The sequence below is a fragment of the Chelonoidis abingdonii genome, chromosome 6, assembly GCF_003597395.2.
Source record: "Chelonoidis abingdonii isolate Lonesome George chromosome 6, CheloAbing_2.0, whole genome shotgun sequence".
NCBI classification, from domain to species: domain Eukaryota; kingdom Metazoa; phylum Chordata; order Testudines; family Testudinidae; genus Chelonoidis; species Chelonoidis abingdonii.
Genome location: NC_133774.1, coordinates 126,976,864 through 126,996,034, shown reverse-complemented (window position 1 = coordinate 126,996,034; position 19,171 = coordinate 126,976,864). Strand labels below are relative to the sequence as shown.

Below are 19,171 nucleotides of genomic sequence, written 5' to 3'. Positions count from 1 at the left end.
AATGGCAGCAGAGAATCCTGTGGCACCTTATAGACTAACAGACGTTTTGGAGCGTGAGCTTTCGTGGGTGAACACCCACTTCGTCAGACGCAGGTAGTGGAAATGTCCAGGGGTAGGTATATATATGCTAGCAAGCAAGCTAGAGATAACGAGGTTAGTTCAATCAGGGAGGATGGGGCCCTGTTCTAGCAGAGGTGTGAAAACCAAGGGAAGAGAAAACTGGTTTGTAATTGGCAAGCCATTCACAGTCTTTGTTTAGTCCAGAGCTGATGGTGTCAAATTTGCAGATGAACTGAAGCTCAGCAGTTTCTCTTTGAAGTCTGTCCTGAAGTTTTTTTGCTGCAGGATGGCCACCTTAAGGTCTGCTATAGTGTGCCAGGGAGGCTGAAGTGCTCTCCTACAGGTTTTGTATATTGCCATTCCTGATATCTGATTTGTGTCCATTTATCCTTTCCGTAGTGACTGTCAGTTTGGCCGATGTACATAGCAGAGGGGCATTGCTGGCATATGATGGCGTATATTACATTGGTGGGCGTGCAGTGAATGAACGGTGATGGTTGCTGATCTGGTTAGGTCTGTGATGGTGTCGCCGGTTAAATATGTGGGCAGAGTTGCATCGAGGTTTGTTGCATGGATTGGTTCCTGAGCTAGAGTTACTATGGTATGGGTGTGCAGTTGCTGGTGAGAATACGTTCAGGTTGGCAGGTTGTCTGTGGGGCAAGGATTGGCCTGCACCCAAGGGCCTGTGAAAGTGTGGGATCATTGTCCAGGATGGGTTGTAGATCCCTGATGATGCGTTGGAGGGTTTTAGCTGGGGCTGTATGTGATGGCCAGTGGAGTCCTGTTGGTTTCTTTCTTGAGTTTGTCTTGCAGTAGAGAGGCTCTGGTACAACGTCTGGCTCTGTTGATCTGTTTCCTAATTCCTCGTGTGCGGTATTGTAGTTTGAGAATGCTTGGTGGAGATTTTGTAGTGTTGGTCTCTGTCTGAGGGTTAGAGCAAGATGCGGTGTACCTCAGTGCTTGGGCTGTAGACAATGGATCGTGTGATGTTGCCCGGATGGAAGCTGGAGGCAATGAGGTAGGCATAGCAGTCGGTAGGTTTTCGATATAGGTTGGTGTTAATGTACTCATCACTTATTTGCACGTGGTGTCTAGAAAGTGGACTCCCGTGTAGATTGGTCCAGGCTTGAGGCTGATGGTGGGTGGAAGTGTTGAAATCGTGGTGGAATTTTTCAGAGTCTCCTTCCCATGGTCCAGATGATGAAAAGCTGGTCATCAATGTAGCTAGGTAGAGAAGGGGGTGAGTGGACGAGAGCTGAGGAAGCGTTGTTCCAGGTCAGCCATAAAAAATATTGGCGTATTGTGGGCCATGCGGGTGCCCATAGCAGTGCCACTGATCTGGAAGATATAATTGTCATCAAACTTGAAATAGTTGTGTGTGAGTATAAGGCACAGAGCTCAGCACGCCAGTTGTGCTGTGGCATCATCAGGGATTACTGTTCTGACAGCTTGATATTCCATCTGTGTGTGGATGTTAGTGTCTAGAGAGCTCTACATCCATGGTGGCTAGGATGGTGTTTTCTGGGAGGTGACCAATGCATTGTAGTTTCTCAGGAAATCAGTTTGTCACGGAGATAGCTGGGAGAGTGCTGGTGCATAGGTACTGAGTAGAGAGTCCACATATCCAGACAGTCCTTCAGTGAGAAGTGCCAATGCCGAGATGATGGGGACGTCCAGGATTTCCGGGGTTTGTGGATCTTGGGTAGTAGATAGAATACCCTGGTCGGGCTTATAGGGTATGTCTGATTTGTTCCGTGTTAGGATAGGGAGTGTCCCTGAGTAAGATGGTGCAGTCCTTAGTGTATTCCTCAGTGGGATTCTGAGGGAAGTGGCCTGTAGAATTTGTTTGGAGAGTTGTCTGCAGCCAGCCTCCTTTTGGTAGTCAGACCTTGTTCATGATGACAACAGCACCTCTTTATCAGCTCTTTGATGATAATGTCAGGTGGTTCTGAGGCTGTGGATGGCATTGCGTTCTGCACGACTTAGGTTATGAGGCAAGCGGTGTTGTTTTCCATGATGTTCTGCTGTGCACGTCGGCGGAAGCATTCAATGTATAGGTCCGACTGTCATTTCGACCCTCAGGACGAGTCCATGTGGAGTTCTTCTTCTTGTGCTGTTGGTGGGAGGGTACCTGTGTATCATGCACTGTTCAGTGTTTGTCCTGGAAGTATTCTTTGAGTAGTAGAAACGTGCGAAAGTAGGCTTCCAGATTCCACAGAAACTGTATCATGTTGTAGGGGGTGCAGGGCAGAAAGAGAGTCCCTTGAGATCAGGACAAGACTTTTCTTCTGGGCTGAGTCTGTAGTTGGATAGATGACGATATTGCTGGGTGGTGAGTTAGGGTTACTACGAGTTGTGTCCCCATGTGCAGGTGGAGTTTAGACAGCTACAGTCCTTTTTCCTTTGTAGAGACGTGAGTGCGTTGATGTTAGATCTCCTGTCTTATTTTAGTGAAGTCCCGTTTTTATGGAAGTTGGTTACGAATGAAAGTTCTCCAGGTTGAGAGCTCTTTTTTTGATGTTTTCCTGTTTGCTGTATAGGATGCTGATCAGGTGGTTCCTCAGTTTCTTGATAGTGTATAGGCATAAATCTCTCACTGTGGTCTGTGGTAGTATGGCATAGATAGCAGTGGATTTTTTACCTTTAGTCCATTTGGTATGATGTCCATCCGTTTGCATTTGGAAAGGAAGATGATATCTGTCTGTATTTGTGCAAGTTTCTTCCTGAGGTTGATGGATTTCCACTCCATACGGCTAAATGCAGTGCCTTGCATGGTGTCAAGTATCAGAGGGGTAGCCGTGTTAATCTGGATCCAGACTAACACGGCTACCCCTCTGATATATTTAATGGAAAATTTTGAGGGGAGGGGGGGAGGTTGAATTATGCATGCACAATCAGTCTCTACTGACAAACAAAATTATGGCCAAAATCCCTGGATATAGCATGAGCGGAAAGCACAGCTCAGGAATGTGACCTTTGCTCTCTGTCAAATCGTGGGCTTGCTACTTTAAGCAACTGTCAACAGTCCCACAGGTCCATGGTGGCAACTGGGTATCAGCAGACCATAACCCAAACCGTACCCAACTTTGCTAGCAGCCAGTATCACGTTAGCACAGGAGCTCCTACAGCAGCACTACTCCAAAAGATCCCCCATGCTGGGGTGGTCTTCCTATGGCCAGTTAAGAAGGTTTAAGGGTAGGGGTGGTGTGATGCAAAGCGGCCTCACCACGGCCCAGGAGGTGCGCGTATAGTACTCCTGAGGGAGTTCTGCACCAAAAAATTAAAAATTCTGCAAGTTTTATTTGTCAAAGAATAAATGTGGAGGTTCCAGTATGGCATTGGGGAGCACAGGCCACTGGCTGCACAGAGGTGGGAGATCACCCTACAGCCTCCCTCCTCTGTCCCAGGACACTAAGTTGGCAGTGAGGCTGCATCTAACCTGACAGAGCACAATAGCTGGGCCTGCCCCAGAAACACTCCGGGGTCCTGCCTCTCCATGCCAAATGCACCAGGTGTAGGCGGACAAGAACCAAGTGGAGAGGGGCTCAGTGTGTGGGGATCCAGGTGTGTGGGACAATCTGGGTGCAGACAGCTCAGTGAGGAGTCCAGGTGCAGAGGGAATCTGGAAGCACAGAGGCTTGTTGGGGGTTTCCAGGAGTGAGGGGGCTTGTTGAGGTGGTCCAGGTGCAGAGGGTGGCTTAGGTGTAGAGGTGGAGGTCTAGAGACAGGGCGTCTGGGTGCAGGGGGTCTCCAGATGTAGGGGCTGAGGTTCAGCAGGATAGGGTTCAGGTATGGAGAGGTGTGGGGAGGGGAGAGGAGATTCTGGGTATATGGGGTGAGGCTTGACAGGAGAGGCCTGAGTATGAGTGGTCCAGATGCAGGAGGTTGGGCGGACAGAGGAGCAGCTCCCCGTGCAGTAACCCCTTCCCCGTGGCAGAGGTGTGATGAGGGCAGGAAGCAAGGGAGGATGCTGAACTTCCTGCAGCCAGGGGAGGTTTCTGGGGGTGGATCTAGCAGCTGATCCCAGTGCAGAGTAGAAGCCACCATGATGATTTGCCTCTCCACCAGCTGCACGAAACTATGTGCCTGAGCTGTTAGGGAGAGGTGCGTGACCACTCTTGCAACTTCCCTTTGCTTCCCCTGTCAGAAAGTCATTTTTCTGCAGGGAAGCAAAGAAATCTGTGGGGGACATGAATTCTGTGTGCGCATAGGGCACAGAATTTCTCCAGGAGTAGTACAGCTTAACACCATCAGATGTTTAATGCAGTCACATTCACAATGTACAATACTCCATGAAACAATTTCTATAATTATGATTGGTGTTTAGAATAACCTTAGCAGCATAATGGCATTTTTCTAAAGAAAGTAAACAAAAATAAATTACCATTCCGATGCGAATCTAAATGTTGCTTAGCAGAGCATGTCTCCCCTTTGATGTCCCCTGGTACTTCCATGCCTAGTTTATGATAGAATTCTCTCTGCTTTCTCATTTCCGCTGTTTAAAAATTTAAAAAGTTTCATTAATAAGTGCCAATGTAACATTTATAAAATTGTTTCAGACTCCTCCCACTTCCTTGTAGAAGACACTTCCCAGCAAAAAGAGTGCGAACACCACTATCCCTTCACTTTTGGCTGCCTCTCTGATCCTCCTAATTACCGCTTTATCAAGCTACACCACATATTTTGTCATTCAGCTGTAGAATAACCAGCTCATCTTCTGCAGCTGCTATTACATCATTTCTGTGATTTCAGATCATATGGAATTTAAAGCTACTCCATATTTTTCCATGTATCCTTCTACAAATCTCTCAGTTGAAGTACATGATACATGCCTGTTCAGTTACACATGTAAGAGATTCTGATTTTCCTTTTTTTCTCCCTACTTCTAATTTTTAGCCTGGAAGAATTTCATTTATAAATAGTCTCTTTACTTAAGCCTGCATATTTAAAAGTGAGAGAATGTCCTCTTGACTTGACAGCTTAGTTTCAATGAAAATTTTCCACCCCAAACATAAGAAAGGCAGTAAAACACTATTGAAAAAAATGAGAATGACCCAGTAGTTAGTATAGAATATTCCTTCAGCTCAAGACACCCATTATTGTCAAAATATTACTGTTATGAGAAGAAGCACACAAATTAGAAGTTACCTGTTAGCAAAGGCACTCTAACAAAAGGAAGAAAATTATGCTAAAACTAAACACTTTCTCTGCGTTAAATGCTTCACTTTTGACAACTTGGGAAAGCAGCAACCAAATGACTGAATAAATGTAGAATTTAAAACAAAATGTGCATACAAAATATAATGCCAACACAAAAAGGTTTCCTTTAAGGTGTTATGCAACATTATACAATGTTTTAAATTTTCCTGAAACATCCTCAAATTTTCATTACTGGAACATTTTCCAGTACTGGGTGTCAGCATTACTTTTGTTGAACATTAACAGAAATCACATATTTGAAGGATAAAGTAAAATCAGTGCTAGAATTTGAGTAAGTACAGAAATGCTTCCACTGTATATTTTTCACCACTATCTTTGTCTAAAAGCAGCAGACAGGTGAAAAACCTATGCTATCCCTTAAACGTGCACTGTAGCTCTTTGTAAATCTAACATTTACAGCTAAAATAAGACATACCAAGACTTACCTTCTTGAAGGCCTGGCACAAGTTTGTAAACAATATCTTGCATTGTTCTGTCATGACTGGCAAAAAGAACAAAACAATTAGAATTTGAAATCTTCCTATTTTTTAATCAATCATCTCTATTCTAAATGTCACCTCACTTAAAGAAAAAGATTCCAAGATTAAATAGATTATGCAAACAGGAATATAGACTTTTAAACATCACAGTAGATAATATTCAGATTTATAAATGGTATTTGAACATCAGAAAGATGTCATATGAGAAAATGATTTTAGCGGACAAGAGGGAGCAAGATGAGAAAGGAAGCCTGATAAAGCCCCAACAGTTGAGGTAGGAGGTAACAAAATGACCCATGTGATGTGGAGGATGATATACTAGAATGTTAACAGGCTGTGTGAATTTTCTGAAGTCCACCCTTTACGGAACACAGAAGAACATGAATGATCCATCTAGAGCAGAATGTGGAATTGTGCCCAACTGCATCAAGCTACACACGTTGGTAATGCACATTTTACTATACCTTGATAGAATTTTGACCTAAGGCAGGCAATTTTTGGCTCAAGATGAGGAAAAATACACTTTAACACAGCCTTCCTATTCAGCACGGTATCAGCCAAAGGATATTACTGAAGGTTTGCAATGGTAAAAACACCTTTATGAATAACTGTACATTTCTCATATATGTGGAACAATACTTAAATCAAATTTTCATTAGTTATAGTGCACTCCACCAGAGAATCTGGTCCCAGCTGTTTCTGATGTTATGCAGCTTGACTATCTAAATTACAGGGTCCCTACGGAGTCTAGAAGATTTTGTTTTCCTCCATACACAGCTGTTTCATGAAGTTACATATCATATTCTTTGCTGGTGGTAAATAGGTGAAACGATAACTTCAACAGAGATTTACCCATTTCCACAAGCAATGAATTTGCCCATATGGGATTAGACCAACACTTCTATATAAATAGATAGAGATAGACCATTTTGTTATGAGACTGCACAGAGACACTAGGAGACATTAACATCCCCAGGTCCTTCAAGCCTGCAGTTGGGGATGTCTGGAGGAACTATCCATAATATGCTCCTTTTCTACTGAACAGCTAGAGAAAAGCATGCATAGGAAAAGCATATAAATCAAGAAAACAGAGTTCAGCCCATACATTCGGCTGTTTATAAGCAGAGGCAGTAAATTGCTCTTAATCCAACCACTTCCATTCAAATTTAAGAGCAGCAATGAGCAGCTCTAGAAGCTGTGTTGTCCAGTGATTCTTAAGCAGAAAGGTAAGGTGGCCCAACACTCGGCATAGAGGGGGGAAAAAAAGAAAAATTGGTTAAGACCCTAAACCTCTAGCCCTCAACCTCCTTGGAGAGACTAATCTACTGATTTGCTTTCAACAGAAGTTCAAACAAAGAAAAAAAATTAAGAAAGGGCAATTCTATCTAGAAAAGTTACCATTTGAAAGGGCCAGAATATCACCAGACCTCTGAACCAATACCACCAAGTTCTAATATTAAGCAAAAACAGTGCAATAATTTAAAAAATACACCCATCCCAGCTGATATCTGGCATTAACATGGTAAATTTTTCCAGGGTGAGCACCGGTTCTGACTCCACAGCAGGAGTGTATGCTCCTAACAGAGGTCAGTTCTCAGTAGTACTCCACAACAGTGGAGAACACTTATACCAGTGGAGACAGAAACAGTAGTAGCAGAGTTAGTAGCAGTTCATTAATTACTTCAACCTTTTAAACAATATTTTAAGAGCTGGAGGACAATTAGGTTTAAATGAACTAATGGAACACTAAAAGGTAGCTAAGTCTCTAACATGGATGTGAGGAGTCTATTTCCAGATTGCAAAACTTCACCAAGAGTATTTCAATATAAAATGAATCATAGTCAAGCAGTCAGCCAATCTACAGTAACCAACCCACAGCAGCAAGCAAATATGAAAACTTAACTGCCTTCTCATTTCTGAATCATGAGAGGTGCTTGGGTTACCTATTTCCCAGCTGGACTGGGGTCTATGGAGGGGAAGATGTCACGCTATGGGTCTGCATAACAAGTGATTAACAGAATTAAGACTTATGTAAAACAATGTCCTCCCTGTACACATTCTCTATTCCAAAAATCGTATATCTTTAACAGCAGCTTGAACAAAGGAACCATTGTGATCATCTAGTCTGACTTCTGTATAACACAGGCCAGACAACGTTCCCAAAATAATTCCTAGAGAATCTCTTAGAAAGAGATCGATTTTTGATTTAAAAAGTTACTTATGATGGAGAATCCTCCATGACCCTTGGCAAATTTTTTCCAGTGGTTACTCCTCTCACTGTTAAAAGTTTACACCTTATTTCCAGCCTGAATTTGTCTAGATTCAACCTCCAGCCACTGAATTATGTTAAGCCTTTCACTGCTAGACTGAAGAGCTCATTACAAATATTTGTTCCCACATAGGTACTTATACACTGTAATCAAGTCCCCCCTTAACCTTCTCTTCGTCAAGCAAAATAGATAGAGCGTCTTGAAACTAATCACTTTAAGCCAAGTTTTCTAATCCTTTAATCATTCTCATGCCTCTTCCCTGAGCTCTCTCTAATTTAATCAACAGACACCAGAGCTCTGGATACAGGATTCCAGCAGCAGTGACACCAGTGCCAAATACAGAGGTAAAATAACCTCTCTGGGAAACTTGAGTTTCCTTTTTTTATGCATCCCATGACTGCAGTAATCCTTTTGGACAGTGTCACACAGGAGTTCATGTTCGACTGATTATTCACCAGGATCCTCCAATCTTTTTCGAGTCACTGCTTCCAGAATAGACTCCCCCATCCTGTAAGCATGGCCTACATTCTCAGTTCCTAGAAGTACGCGGTTACACTAGCCACATTAAAAAGCACATTGTTGCTTGCACCCAGATCATCAAGTGGTCCAGATCGTTCTCAGTCAGTGACCTGTCTTCTTCATTATTTACCACTCCCCCAATTTGTGTCATCAACTAGAAAATGGGGGGAAGGAAGGCAGGGGGTTGACGACACTTTTCAAAATCCACGGCTTTTTATTTTAAAATACATATTCAAAGTAGTGCAACTAACAATTTCATCAAATACTTTGCTTGGAGGCAGGGCAGAAATGCACCTTAAAAGAAAGAGCTGGTGTGGATGCACTGCCACGATCCAACTTACAGCGCTGCATTTTCAGCAGTGAAAGCTGCAATGGTACAGTTCTTTAGGTTGAACAAGCCACGTGAGGAAATATCAGCAGCTGATTATCATGGTGACCGATGCCTTAGAAATATTTAAGTTGAGAGGAAACTGTAGGAGAAAAAGTAAGGAAAAGCACAACCTGCAAAATTATTATACAGTAGACACAAAAGAGAGGACAATGCAGGCAGGATACCACAACCACGCTAGGGCATGTTGTGAATGGACATTGAGTGGCTGGGGGGATAGGAGGAGGGCAGGTACAAATCCTTAAGCATTGGCTCCAACCAAAAGAGGTCGGGAGCTAGTGTCTAACCTTTCTGCTGCTTTACCTCTTTTGTGTGTAATTAGATTATCCTGCAAGTTAATAGTCACTCAGAAGACTAAACAATGACATTGCTGCCACCTTCAGATTTCAATCTTTGAATAGTACCTCAAGTAAAACATTAAAACCATAGTGCATCTGCCATAACAAAAAATACATTTGAACTACCAGTCGTGAATATAATGAAATATTAGATAAACACGTAATTCGCACAATCAGAAACAGATTCTATATAACCTATGAGAACCAGATACGTCTAACTAGAAATTATTAAATCCAACTAAACTTCAGTAGAAATTGGTAAAAACTAGACAAATATTTCGCTTGTTCTTAAATTTGACAAAGCACATTAAGTTCAGTCTACCACTTTGCTTACACAGAATCATTATTTTAATTTCAAATCAAGCTGATCACTTAAGTATTTAAGAAAGAACAGCAGGGAAGTAAGAAAATCTAGTAAAGAATTGTGCCATAATCTGAGATATCTACACATGACCTGCAGAGATTTTAATTATCTGTGATTTTCATTGTATGCAGCACACTCACCCAATATACTGTAGCGGATGGCTCTGATGTATAACAATTCTACATGTTGGACAGGTGTTATTTTCCTCCAAATACTTCACCAGGCAACTTCTACAGACTGCAGACACATTTATAATTAGGAAGAAAAAAACTATTAAAACAAGTTCACATTTGTGTTCTTGTGAATATTTTAAAAGAAATTAATTTACATACAAATAGTCACAGAACAACTCTCACACAATTCAGATTTTGTCTCTTAAATTTTATATAAATAAGTTTCTAATATACCACTGAATAACATACAATTTCCATTATCTTTCATGGGAGTTCTTAGAACAATGGTAGATTATAAACAACGTATGAAGGACATACTATGTTATTGTCCTATTCCTGAACAGGTAACGCTTACTTCAGAACTATTAGAATACATAATACGCAACCCAAAATACCATATGCTAGAAAGAAACTTTGAGCTGTGGCTGTAAACGAAAGGAAATTGAGGCAAGGAAATAAACTTGGGGGCAAAGAAAATATTTCCTTCCGAGAAGTTGCTGTTTAGTGACCATGCAGCTCCTAGCTGAAAGGGCATTCAGGTGCTATTTCACCTCACACCAAACACAACGTACACACAATACAGCACTGAACAATAGTTTGATTTTGGACCTGTTTCAAAGTCTACATACATAATTCTGTTTATTTCATTTTACAGAAATTTAGAAACAATTTCGCATTTTAACCAAATACTATTAGCTGTTTAAAGAAAATCATACAAAATTATTTACTTGGAAGTAATTGATTATATAGACAAGATGGGTGAAACAAACAAGATTTTGACCTACACAGAGCTCTTCTTCTGGTCTTTCATCAACAGAAGTTGGTCCAATAGAAGGTATTACTTCACCCCCCTTGTCTCCCTAATATCCTAGGACCAACCCAAGTACAACACTGCAAACAGTAATTACTTATGTGATAGATAAATTCCAGCTAAAGATTTTTCTTCTTTTCTAATGATTTTTGAGTTACTAAAATTTCTGTGTAAATATAAAGTGGGAAATTTGGGTAAGCAAGCATCTTTCCAATAACTCAGGTTAATTCATTATTTTTACCGAACAGTGCTATAAGAGTTCCAAAGACTAAGTTACAGGGGTATACTTTCTGCAGTTAAACAGTGCCATCTACCTCTCAGACAAGTTGATGTACGTTTGAAGAATAATTACAAATCAAAAGCCAAAAGTTAGCAAAGCAAAGGTGTAATGTATGAATGTATTACACTATTTTCAGTCAGTACATTAAAGATAACATTGCTAGCAGCTGTTGTCAATGACTTAACTAGCAGGACAGCATTCTTATCCTGAACAATAAAAACCAGTCTAGTAGTACTGGACCACGTCTAGACTACGCGCCGGATCGGTGCGTTAAAATCGATTGCTCGGGGATCGAAATATCGCGTCTGGTCTGGACGCGATATCTCGATCCCAGAGCGTGCTTAGATCGATTCCGGAACTCCAGCTAGACGACCGGACTTCCGGATTCGACACAGTGAGCCGCGCGGATCGATCCCACGCGGTGAAAACGGGTGAGTAAATCGATTTTAGATATTCGATTTCAGCTACGCTATTCTCGTAGCTGAAATTGCGTATCTAAAATCGATTTAACCTCGTAGTGTAGACCTGGCCCTGCTCACTGAAGCACAGATCCTGCAGAGGAATCTGCTTCAGTGGGACTCTACACAGGGGAAGGGGTCCAGACTAGCAGAGTCTCAAGCAGACAGGAAGCCCAGGAAGGCAACCACGAGGCCCAAATCCTGCCCTCAATGAGTCAATGAAAGCAGAATCAAACCTATCATTTATAGCTTTAAATTCAATTGTAAGGTTTTTTTCTTATTTTAAACTATAATTCAGAATGGTTTATTTTAAAAAGCATCCACTAGAAAACAGCAGTGACTATCCACTGCAATATCCTGCACCACTTTTCTTACATTTTCATTCCTGCTGGCTTTTTTTTTAAATCTATCTTTCCTCATCTTTTATTAGCCTTTTGAATGCTGAAGATAAAAATCTGTATTTGGAGCATAACTTTTCATGACACATTAAGACAGCTTTCAGGGAGGGGCAGGATAGCTCAGTGGTTTGCGCACTGGTCTGCTTAAACCCAGGGTTGTGAGTTCAATCCTTGAGGGGGCCATTAGGGATACAGGGCAAAAATCTGTTGGATGATTTAACTGGGGACTGGTCTTGCTTTGAGCAGGAGGTTGGACTAGATGATCTCCTGAGGTCCCTTCCAACACTGACATTCTATGACATATACACTGCTATCCAAGGTACAAGATGAGGTATTAAAACAATTTAACAAAAGCGCCATTTTGTTATTGCCATTGTTAATGAAAAGGCATGAACAGGAGAAGACAGTTAATAGCTACCAAAACACAGTATCTGTTGGAGTTTGTCCTGGCCAAATCATAAGACTGGAGAGTTATAAATGCCAAGATACATATGAAGGAAGCAAGCATGGGAAGAGATGGAGGAAATTTACTTTCCCCATAATTCTGATCCTCTGCAGGGATTCTCACCCTAGTTTTAAATTCCTAACATGACAGATGGAATCCCTGAAATTCTAAAGGTTTGAGTATCCCTGAAAGCAATAAGCAGCAACTAGACATGCAAGCCACCCCGCCAGTGACCAGATAGTACCTTGGAATCTTCCAGTTTGGTTCTCAGTTAGCAGAAAAAAAAAAATCCTTAAACTTAAAGCCAGACACAAAAATAGAATTGATTGAGAGAAGTCAGTGCCTTGAAAGCATGTAATATGTGTAAATGTTGCAAATAATCCAACACCTTAAACAACCTCCTCCAAGATAATATTTCCCAAAAGGGAAAATTAAAAAGGCAATTAATTTTCCTTCCTCTAAAGATACTTTACAACAGATGTGTCCTGCATACTCAACAGACATCCCAAAGGACAAACATATACCCACCAAACAGCACATGCAATATGAACAATGCCAATACTAACAAGATTTGTTGTAGTTTTTAAATTATAGTAAGGGAACATATTCCTATCACCTGTCCAGCTTAACGTAAGCCTAAAGGATGGATCCAGAAGTAAGCAAACTTTCCAAAAGCACGGACAATGCAAACGACTGACATACCTGAAAACACAAAAGCTCGAGGGGCTGGAGATTTGAGCTCTCTTATTTCAGATATAGGTTTTGCAGGATTGTCACCCCAAACCTGTATTCCTCTCGAGTCTCAATCCAAGAAATAGTGCTTGGCAAGCATATGTAGCAATGACCATATGTATGCCTTGCCTATGTGAATGGAACACGCTTGCCTGCCATGCACATTTCTGAGCTACAGGCAAGCAAAGGCTTTCCTGCCTCAGATCAAATGAGCCTTGACATGACTTTCTAGCCTTAGGCCTTGCAGATCATATCAATCAGCCATTTAAACACAGTCCTTTTAGTGATAGCATTGCTGAAGTATGATACTAGGTGGATCAGCAAAAAAATTCTCAACTCATTCCACCAGGGAGGAATCATTCCAAAACTAGACTGGTAATTCATGAAGCAAAGAGTAGCAGCAATGTACCGACAACCTCTTCATCAAAACAGATCCCAGCACAACATTTCAGGGTTATGGGGCACAGTACAGCCCTGGCCACCTCTACAACCAAATTCTTGCACTGGGGTGGGAGAAGTAAAAACTAGTACAGGACAGGGTGGCAAGACTGGGTGGTGTTTAATCCTAGTACCTCTCTCCGATGGCCCTTATCAACATAATCAGAATAGATAGAAAGCAGAGAAAAACCACTAAAAAGAGATACTGCATCACCCCAAGCTGGAGGGGACAAAGAGCTAGAGCAGTAACTGAAGAAAAGGTTGAACAGGTGGTTTAAAGGCAAGCAGTTAAGGTTAAGGGCAGGGCATGACCACAAGTTTGGGGAAAAACGACTAGCACTCATGGCTGCTACTGCCTATAGTATACTCTAGAATTTGGGATCTCTGCCTTGTCTCACTCAACTCACTAGGGTGAGTTCTAAACAGATGCTATAACCAGAGAATAAGGTTTGTTTTTTTCAAAACAACTTAGTTACAATTCAAAGTCCTTCTAGCATTTGTCTTCATATTCTGAAGTACAAATTTTCTACTAAGTATTTAGTATGATAATTTTTTTAACTACTAATATTGCAAATGTGAAAAATCCATCTGGTTATTGCTGTTGAGATAACTACTACTTTTTTAAATCACTGCAAGATATTTTTTAAAACCACTTCCATTTATTATACATGTATATGGTTTCAGCTCTGTGCAACACAGCTAGGGCTCATGGTTTTGCTTCTCTTGTTCTCTTCTGAGACAATATAATTTTTGCTTAAAACGTGAAGTATATACCAAAATTTACATTGTTTTGGCAGAGCCACAATAGATTTTTAAACGTCAACTGAAAACTGAAGTATCTAATATGTAAAAAAAACATTAATCTTCTTTAACACACTATAGAATCATAGTCATACTCACAGGTATGTAAGCATTCTGTTACAGTGGTAGCATCGATAAGGTATCCATTGCAGAGACGACAGGTTATATGGGCATTAATATCCCAGAGTTTAATCTTTCTAGTCAGCATCTTTGGTGTCTGTAGAAGAAACACACAAGTGTTAGTATCCCAGGTGTACTGATTATGTAGAAAGTCTTGGAGTAACCTAATAATTTGTATTATGGATATCAACATGCAACTTCGGCTCACTGGCACTTTATGTATGGAATAAGGGTATGATATAATTTTAAAGGATTTACCTGATAAAAATGGGCAGTGAAACAAACCATGTTGGAATCATAGAATCTCAGGGTTCGAAAGGACCTCAGGAGGTCATCTAGTCCAAGCCCCTGCTCAAATCAAAGCAGGACCAACAGACAAATTTTTGCCCCAGATCCCTAGGTGGCCCCCTCAAGAATTGAACTCACAACCCTGGGTTTAGCAGGCCAATGCTCAAACCACTGAGCTATCCCTTCCCCTCTGACTTATTGAGTGCCTTCCACTGGATGATCTTGGGGGCTGATCCAGCTCCAGTAAAAGTAACTGGAGTGTTTCCATTGACTCCAGTTGGCTTTAGCTCATGCTATTAGTGCATAAGAATGGGTTAGATTTCATACTAGTTGCTTCAATGACCCTTTATTTTATATTTGAAAATTATACTTTGAATAATGTAGATGAGAGGGATTGGTAATTACTACATTAATATAGCTCAGATTCTGTAAGCAAGTAGAAGGAGTTGATATTCTGATCTTAACAGTTTTCTTCTAAGTTACGCCAGCATGGTGCATAACAGAGCTCCTTTACCAATGAAAAAGACTACGTTTTAGGGCCAAATCCTGCTTGTTTTACTCATAAGTAATCCCATTCAAGCCAATAATTAAAGCATATGAAAGTGAGAAGAGTGGACCCTGGAGAAAGTTCATCAGAGCACAATATCAATAAAAATATCTGGTTCAGTAAAATTTATCAAGTTGTACTTTGTATTTATAGCGTATTTTCTCTATAGTTAAAACTTTACTTAGAAATTGAAGAAAAATTGTATTTGAATAAAGTGGCTGTAAAGTAAACTGAAATGGTTTTCCTAAAAGCTAAAACTAGGTTCTCACAAAGAAAAAATATGACTTCAAACATAAAATCAGCTCTGTACCAACAAAGTTGCCTCCTATGAAACTAAGGCCACGTCTAGACTACGCGCCGGATCGGCGCGTTAAAATCGATTGCTCGGGGATCGAAATATCGCGTCTGGTCTGGACGCGATATCTCGATCCCAGAGCGTGCTTAGATCGATTCCGGAACTCCAGCTAGACGACCGGACTTCCGGATTCGACACAGCGAGCCGCGCGGATCGATCCCACGCGGTGAAGACGGGTGAGTAAATCGATTTTAGATATTCGATTTCAGCTACGCTATTCTCGTAGCTGAAATTGCGTATCTAAAATCGATTTAATCTCATAGTGTAGACCTGGCCTAAGAAAGCTGAACTGAACACTTTTTTCCTTCAAAAGGTGAAGGAGATCACAAATACCATAACAAAAGGAAAGGAATACAGGGATTTTAAAAAAGAATAACTCTTTTCAAACCATTTTTCATGGCATTTCTGATATCACTTGCAGAGCAAACAAATCTGCAAAAGCCTTTTTAGGGGATGGTACTTGCCTCTGATAGTTAAAATACACCACTACCTATTATACAAAGAAATAGGTATGTACTTTTTCCTCTTCTGGAATCACAAGAAGTCTGCCTGAAATTTTAAGAACTTTGTACTTCACCTTTAAAACCATTTTTGGATGACAGATATCTATCAAGAGGACTTAAAGCCTGAGAGCCACACTTGTAATTCACTAGTATTACCTTTCACCATCAAATTTCTGATAACGTATTTTTTTTAAAAAAAATTGCTTTTGGATTCAGAGAACGTGGTCAATTTTTTTTTTTTTTTAACTCTACATACATTTTGTTGCAAAACAAATATTTTTTGGAACTGTGGAGAAAAACTTCACAAGAAAACAAAGTAAATGGCTACAATAATGCATTTTGTCAAAAAACAGCTTAACAAACTTGGTTAAACTAAGGGCTCTCACACAAACAAGTAGCTCACGGCTGAAATTAGACTACAGCATGCAACGCTATATAGCTTCCATATTCCTTTACTTCCATAAGCATACAGTATACAAGCAACATATACGGAATTAGATTTAAATGCTGGCCCCTAGAATATTCTAACACACTAAATTTTTTCCAAAATTTCAATGTATGAGCACTTAGTATAATTTATCTCCTCTGTTGCTGTTAGCTGATCCTGCTGGAAAAAATGTGACTTCGTTGCTGACCTGATGCCGGTAGTTTGTTAGCCCCAGCTAGATATTAAGGAGCAAGGATTGGCTCAGTAGAAAGGACCCAGAGTGCGAACTGAGCAGCCCACAAGGCAGAATATGGGAAGCAACCAAGACTGAGGAAAACACTTAAGCTAAATTCTGTGCATCATTTTAGTTGCTTTTATTTAAACAGCAGACCCAGAAAGGGCCAAGCTATGACCTGCTAAAATCTGTGCAATTTTAAGCATGGTAAAGAAGCCACCTGCTTACACATTCTTGCTGTAAAGGAACATATATTGGTAGAATAAAATGATAGAACTAACATTAAAGCAGGGAGAAAAACTGGTTTTACCATGTGTTACATTCAGCTCCCACACTGCAGGTGTTACCAAACTGCATTTCAGTAAAATGATTGACGGTGTTGGGTTCAGAACTACAAATTTTAGTTTTATTTTGGCATACATTTCATAATCTGAATGAAGTTCTTCAGCGCATGCAAGCTTCCCTATTTGGATACAGCAAGAAGATAATGTTTAACCTCTACCTTACACTCTTTGCTTTTCTATTCTTTCCCTCTGTTTAATTCAAGTATGTAATTAAACACGATGGGCCAGCAGAAACCAAGCTTTTGAACCAATATGAGGAGTAACTGGACTGAAAGAAGTACATTACCCTCTATTTTAAGCCACTAAAATGCATTTCACCTCTAGCACTGTAAAAACATAGCATGTGACATGAGAAAAAACTTGAAGAACTTCAAATTCTTAAGGCTGAGAAGACAAATGTACAAAAAAGTGTTTATGGAATTCTAAGGTTTCATAATCAAATGAAGTAGTGACTAGCTGTTAAGGACACTTCAAAAATGCATTTAACTTGTGCTGTATAACAGATAGGTCAGAACCTAATTCCATAGCATAGATTACTCCTATTTCAATATTCATTTTCTAGCTTAGTTTCCAAGCAACTGAAAGATTTAGCAGTTCATAGATAGTAGGAGTCTCCTTAAAAAGATTGTTGCATAGAAGACAGCTGTGTTTACACAACCCAAAGAGGACAGACTGTTTGTGACTTATTCTTAAAATGATGTACAGGAGTTGGTACAAATTGTAGCTACTGTTAAACCACTAGATGATGGTGATCACGACAGAATTAGGTTCCACATCTGGAGGGGTGGGAGGAGGGAAGAATCATACTGTCATGGTGACAACTAAACTTTAGAAAAGGGCATTTTAAAAATGATTAAGCTAGCCAAATGAAACTAGTGCAAGTAAACTTACATGTAGCCATACAATAATCAAAGGCACACATATCACTAAACAAAGTGGAACGGTAAAAAAATCAATTTGGTGAAATGGCAACTTTCAAGAAGTTGACCAAGCCAAATGGGAGTCTGTCAGAAAATGGAAATTCAACACCAGAAGCTCATAGGAAGTATAAATTATGATAGACAGCATGTTAGTTAGGAAGGCTAAGAAAATATTGGAAGGGCAAACAGCCAAAGGCATAAAAACAAATATGACTGACTAAGTATTTTAGTAGCAATCTAGCCAAACAACTGATGAGTCCACAGAAACAGCAAGGAGTAAACAGAGTAATTAATAAGGATAAAATTACTGGTGAACTTTGAGGCAAAAAAACATTTACTTTCTCTAGAGAATGATGGGGGAATTCTTCACATTGTAAAGATGAGCTACTATCAAAACACTGAAAGAGCAACAAGTGGTGCTAGAACAATCTGAGCAGCTAGCTAGCAAAAGGCTACCAGGACCAAGTGTTACACATCTACCAGATCTGAAAGAGTAAAAGAATGAAGCAGCTGAGATACTAACAAAAATATGCAACCTCATTAAAATCTGCTATTATACCAGAAAACCAGAGGGTACCAAAGGATGTACACCCATATCTAGAAAAATGCAGCAGGGGCAAACCTGGGAATGAATTAATAGTTTAACTAACTGTTCTGGTAACGAAGTCTTAATTAATAAACCCCGGAACGAACAGGAAAGCAGAACAAGACAGCATGGTTTCTTGTAAAGGAAAACTACACATCTCCAATCCACTAAAATTCCTTGAGCATGTTAACAAAACTAGAACGCAACACTAGTTGACAAACTTTCTTAGAACTTTCAAGGAGTCTAGATAACTCACAAAAGAGTACTGTGAAATTAAATATTGGCTAGAGAATAAAAAGAGTAGACATGCTTGTTCAGTTTTCAACACAGCTAACTGTTAACAGTGGTGTGCCTCGAAGTTCTGTACTACAACCAGTGCCAGATATATTTCTAAATATTTGGACATGGGGTGAGCAACAAGTTGTCAAATTATGAAGATCCCAATTACTTAGATTAGTCAAACCTGAGAAGACTGAGGTAGTACAGAGGGAAGGTAGATAAATGGGGACATAATGGTAAATTCAATGTTAATAAATGCATATTAATGCACATTGGAAGGAATCAAGTATCAGAGGGGTAGCCGTGTTAGTCTGGATCTGTAAAAGCAGCAAAGAATCCTGTGGCACCTTATAGACTAACAGACTTTTTGGAGCATGAGCTTTCGTGGGTGAA

General features: G+C 40.3%; 1 protein-coding gene across 2 annotated transcripts in view; it reads right to left on the bottom strand.

Annotated features, from left to right (window-relative positions):
- PCGF3 (polycomb group ring finger 3) overlaps positions 1–19,171 on the bottom strand; it is a 71,193-nt gene that overhangs the window by 22,340 nt on the left and 29,682 nt on the right. For both annotated transcript variants that reach the window (XM_032767091.2, XM_032767093.2), the window contains 4 exons: positions 14,274–14,391; positions 9,779–9,875; positions 5,706–5,761; positions 4,445–4,555 (listed from right to left, as the gene is read on the bottom strand). In XM_032767091.2, the coding sequence (XP_032622982.1) occupies positions 4,445–4,555; positions 5,706–5,761; positions 9,779–9,875; positions 14,274–14,382 (373 nt within the window). In that variant the 5' untranslated portion in view covers positions 14,383–14,391. The remainder of the gene's footprint in view (positions 1–4,444; positions 4,556–5,705; positions 5,762–9,778; positions 9,876–14,273; positions 14,392–19,171) is intronic.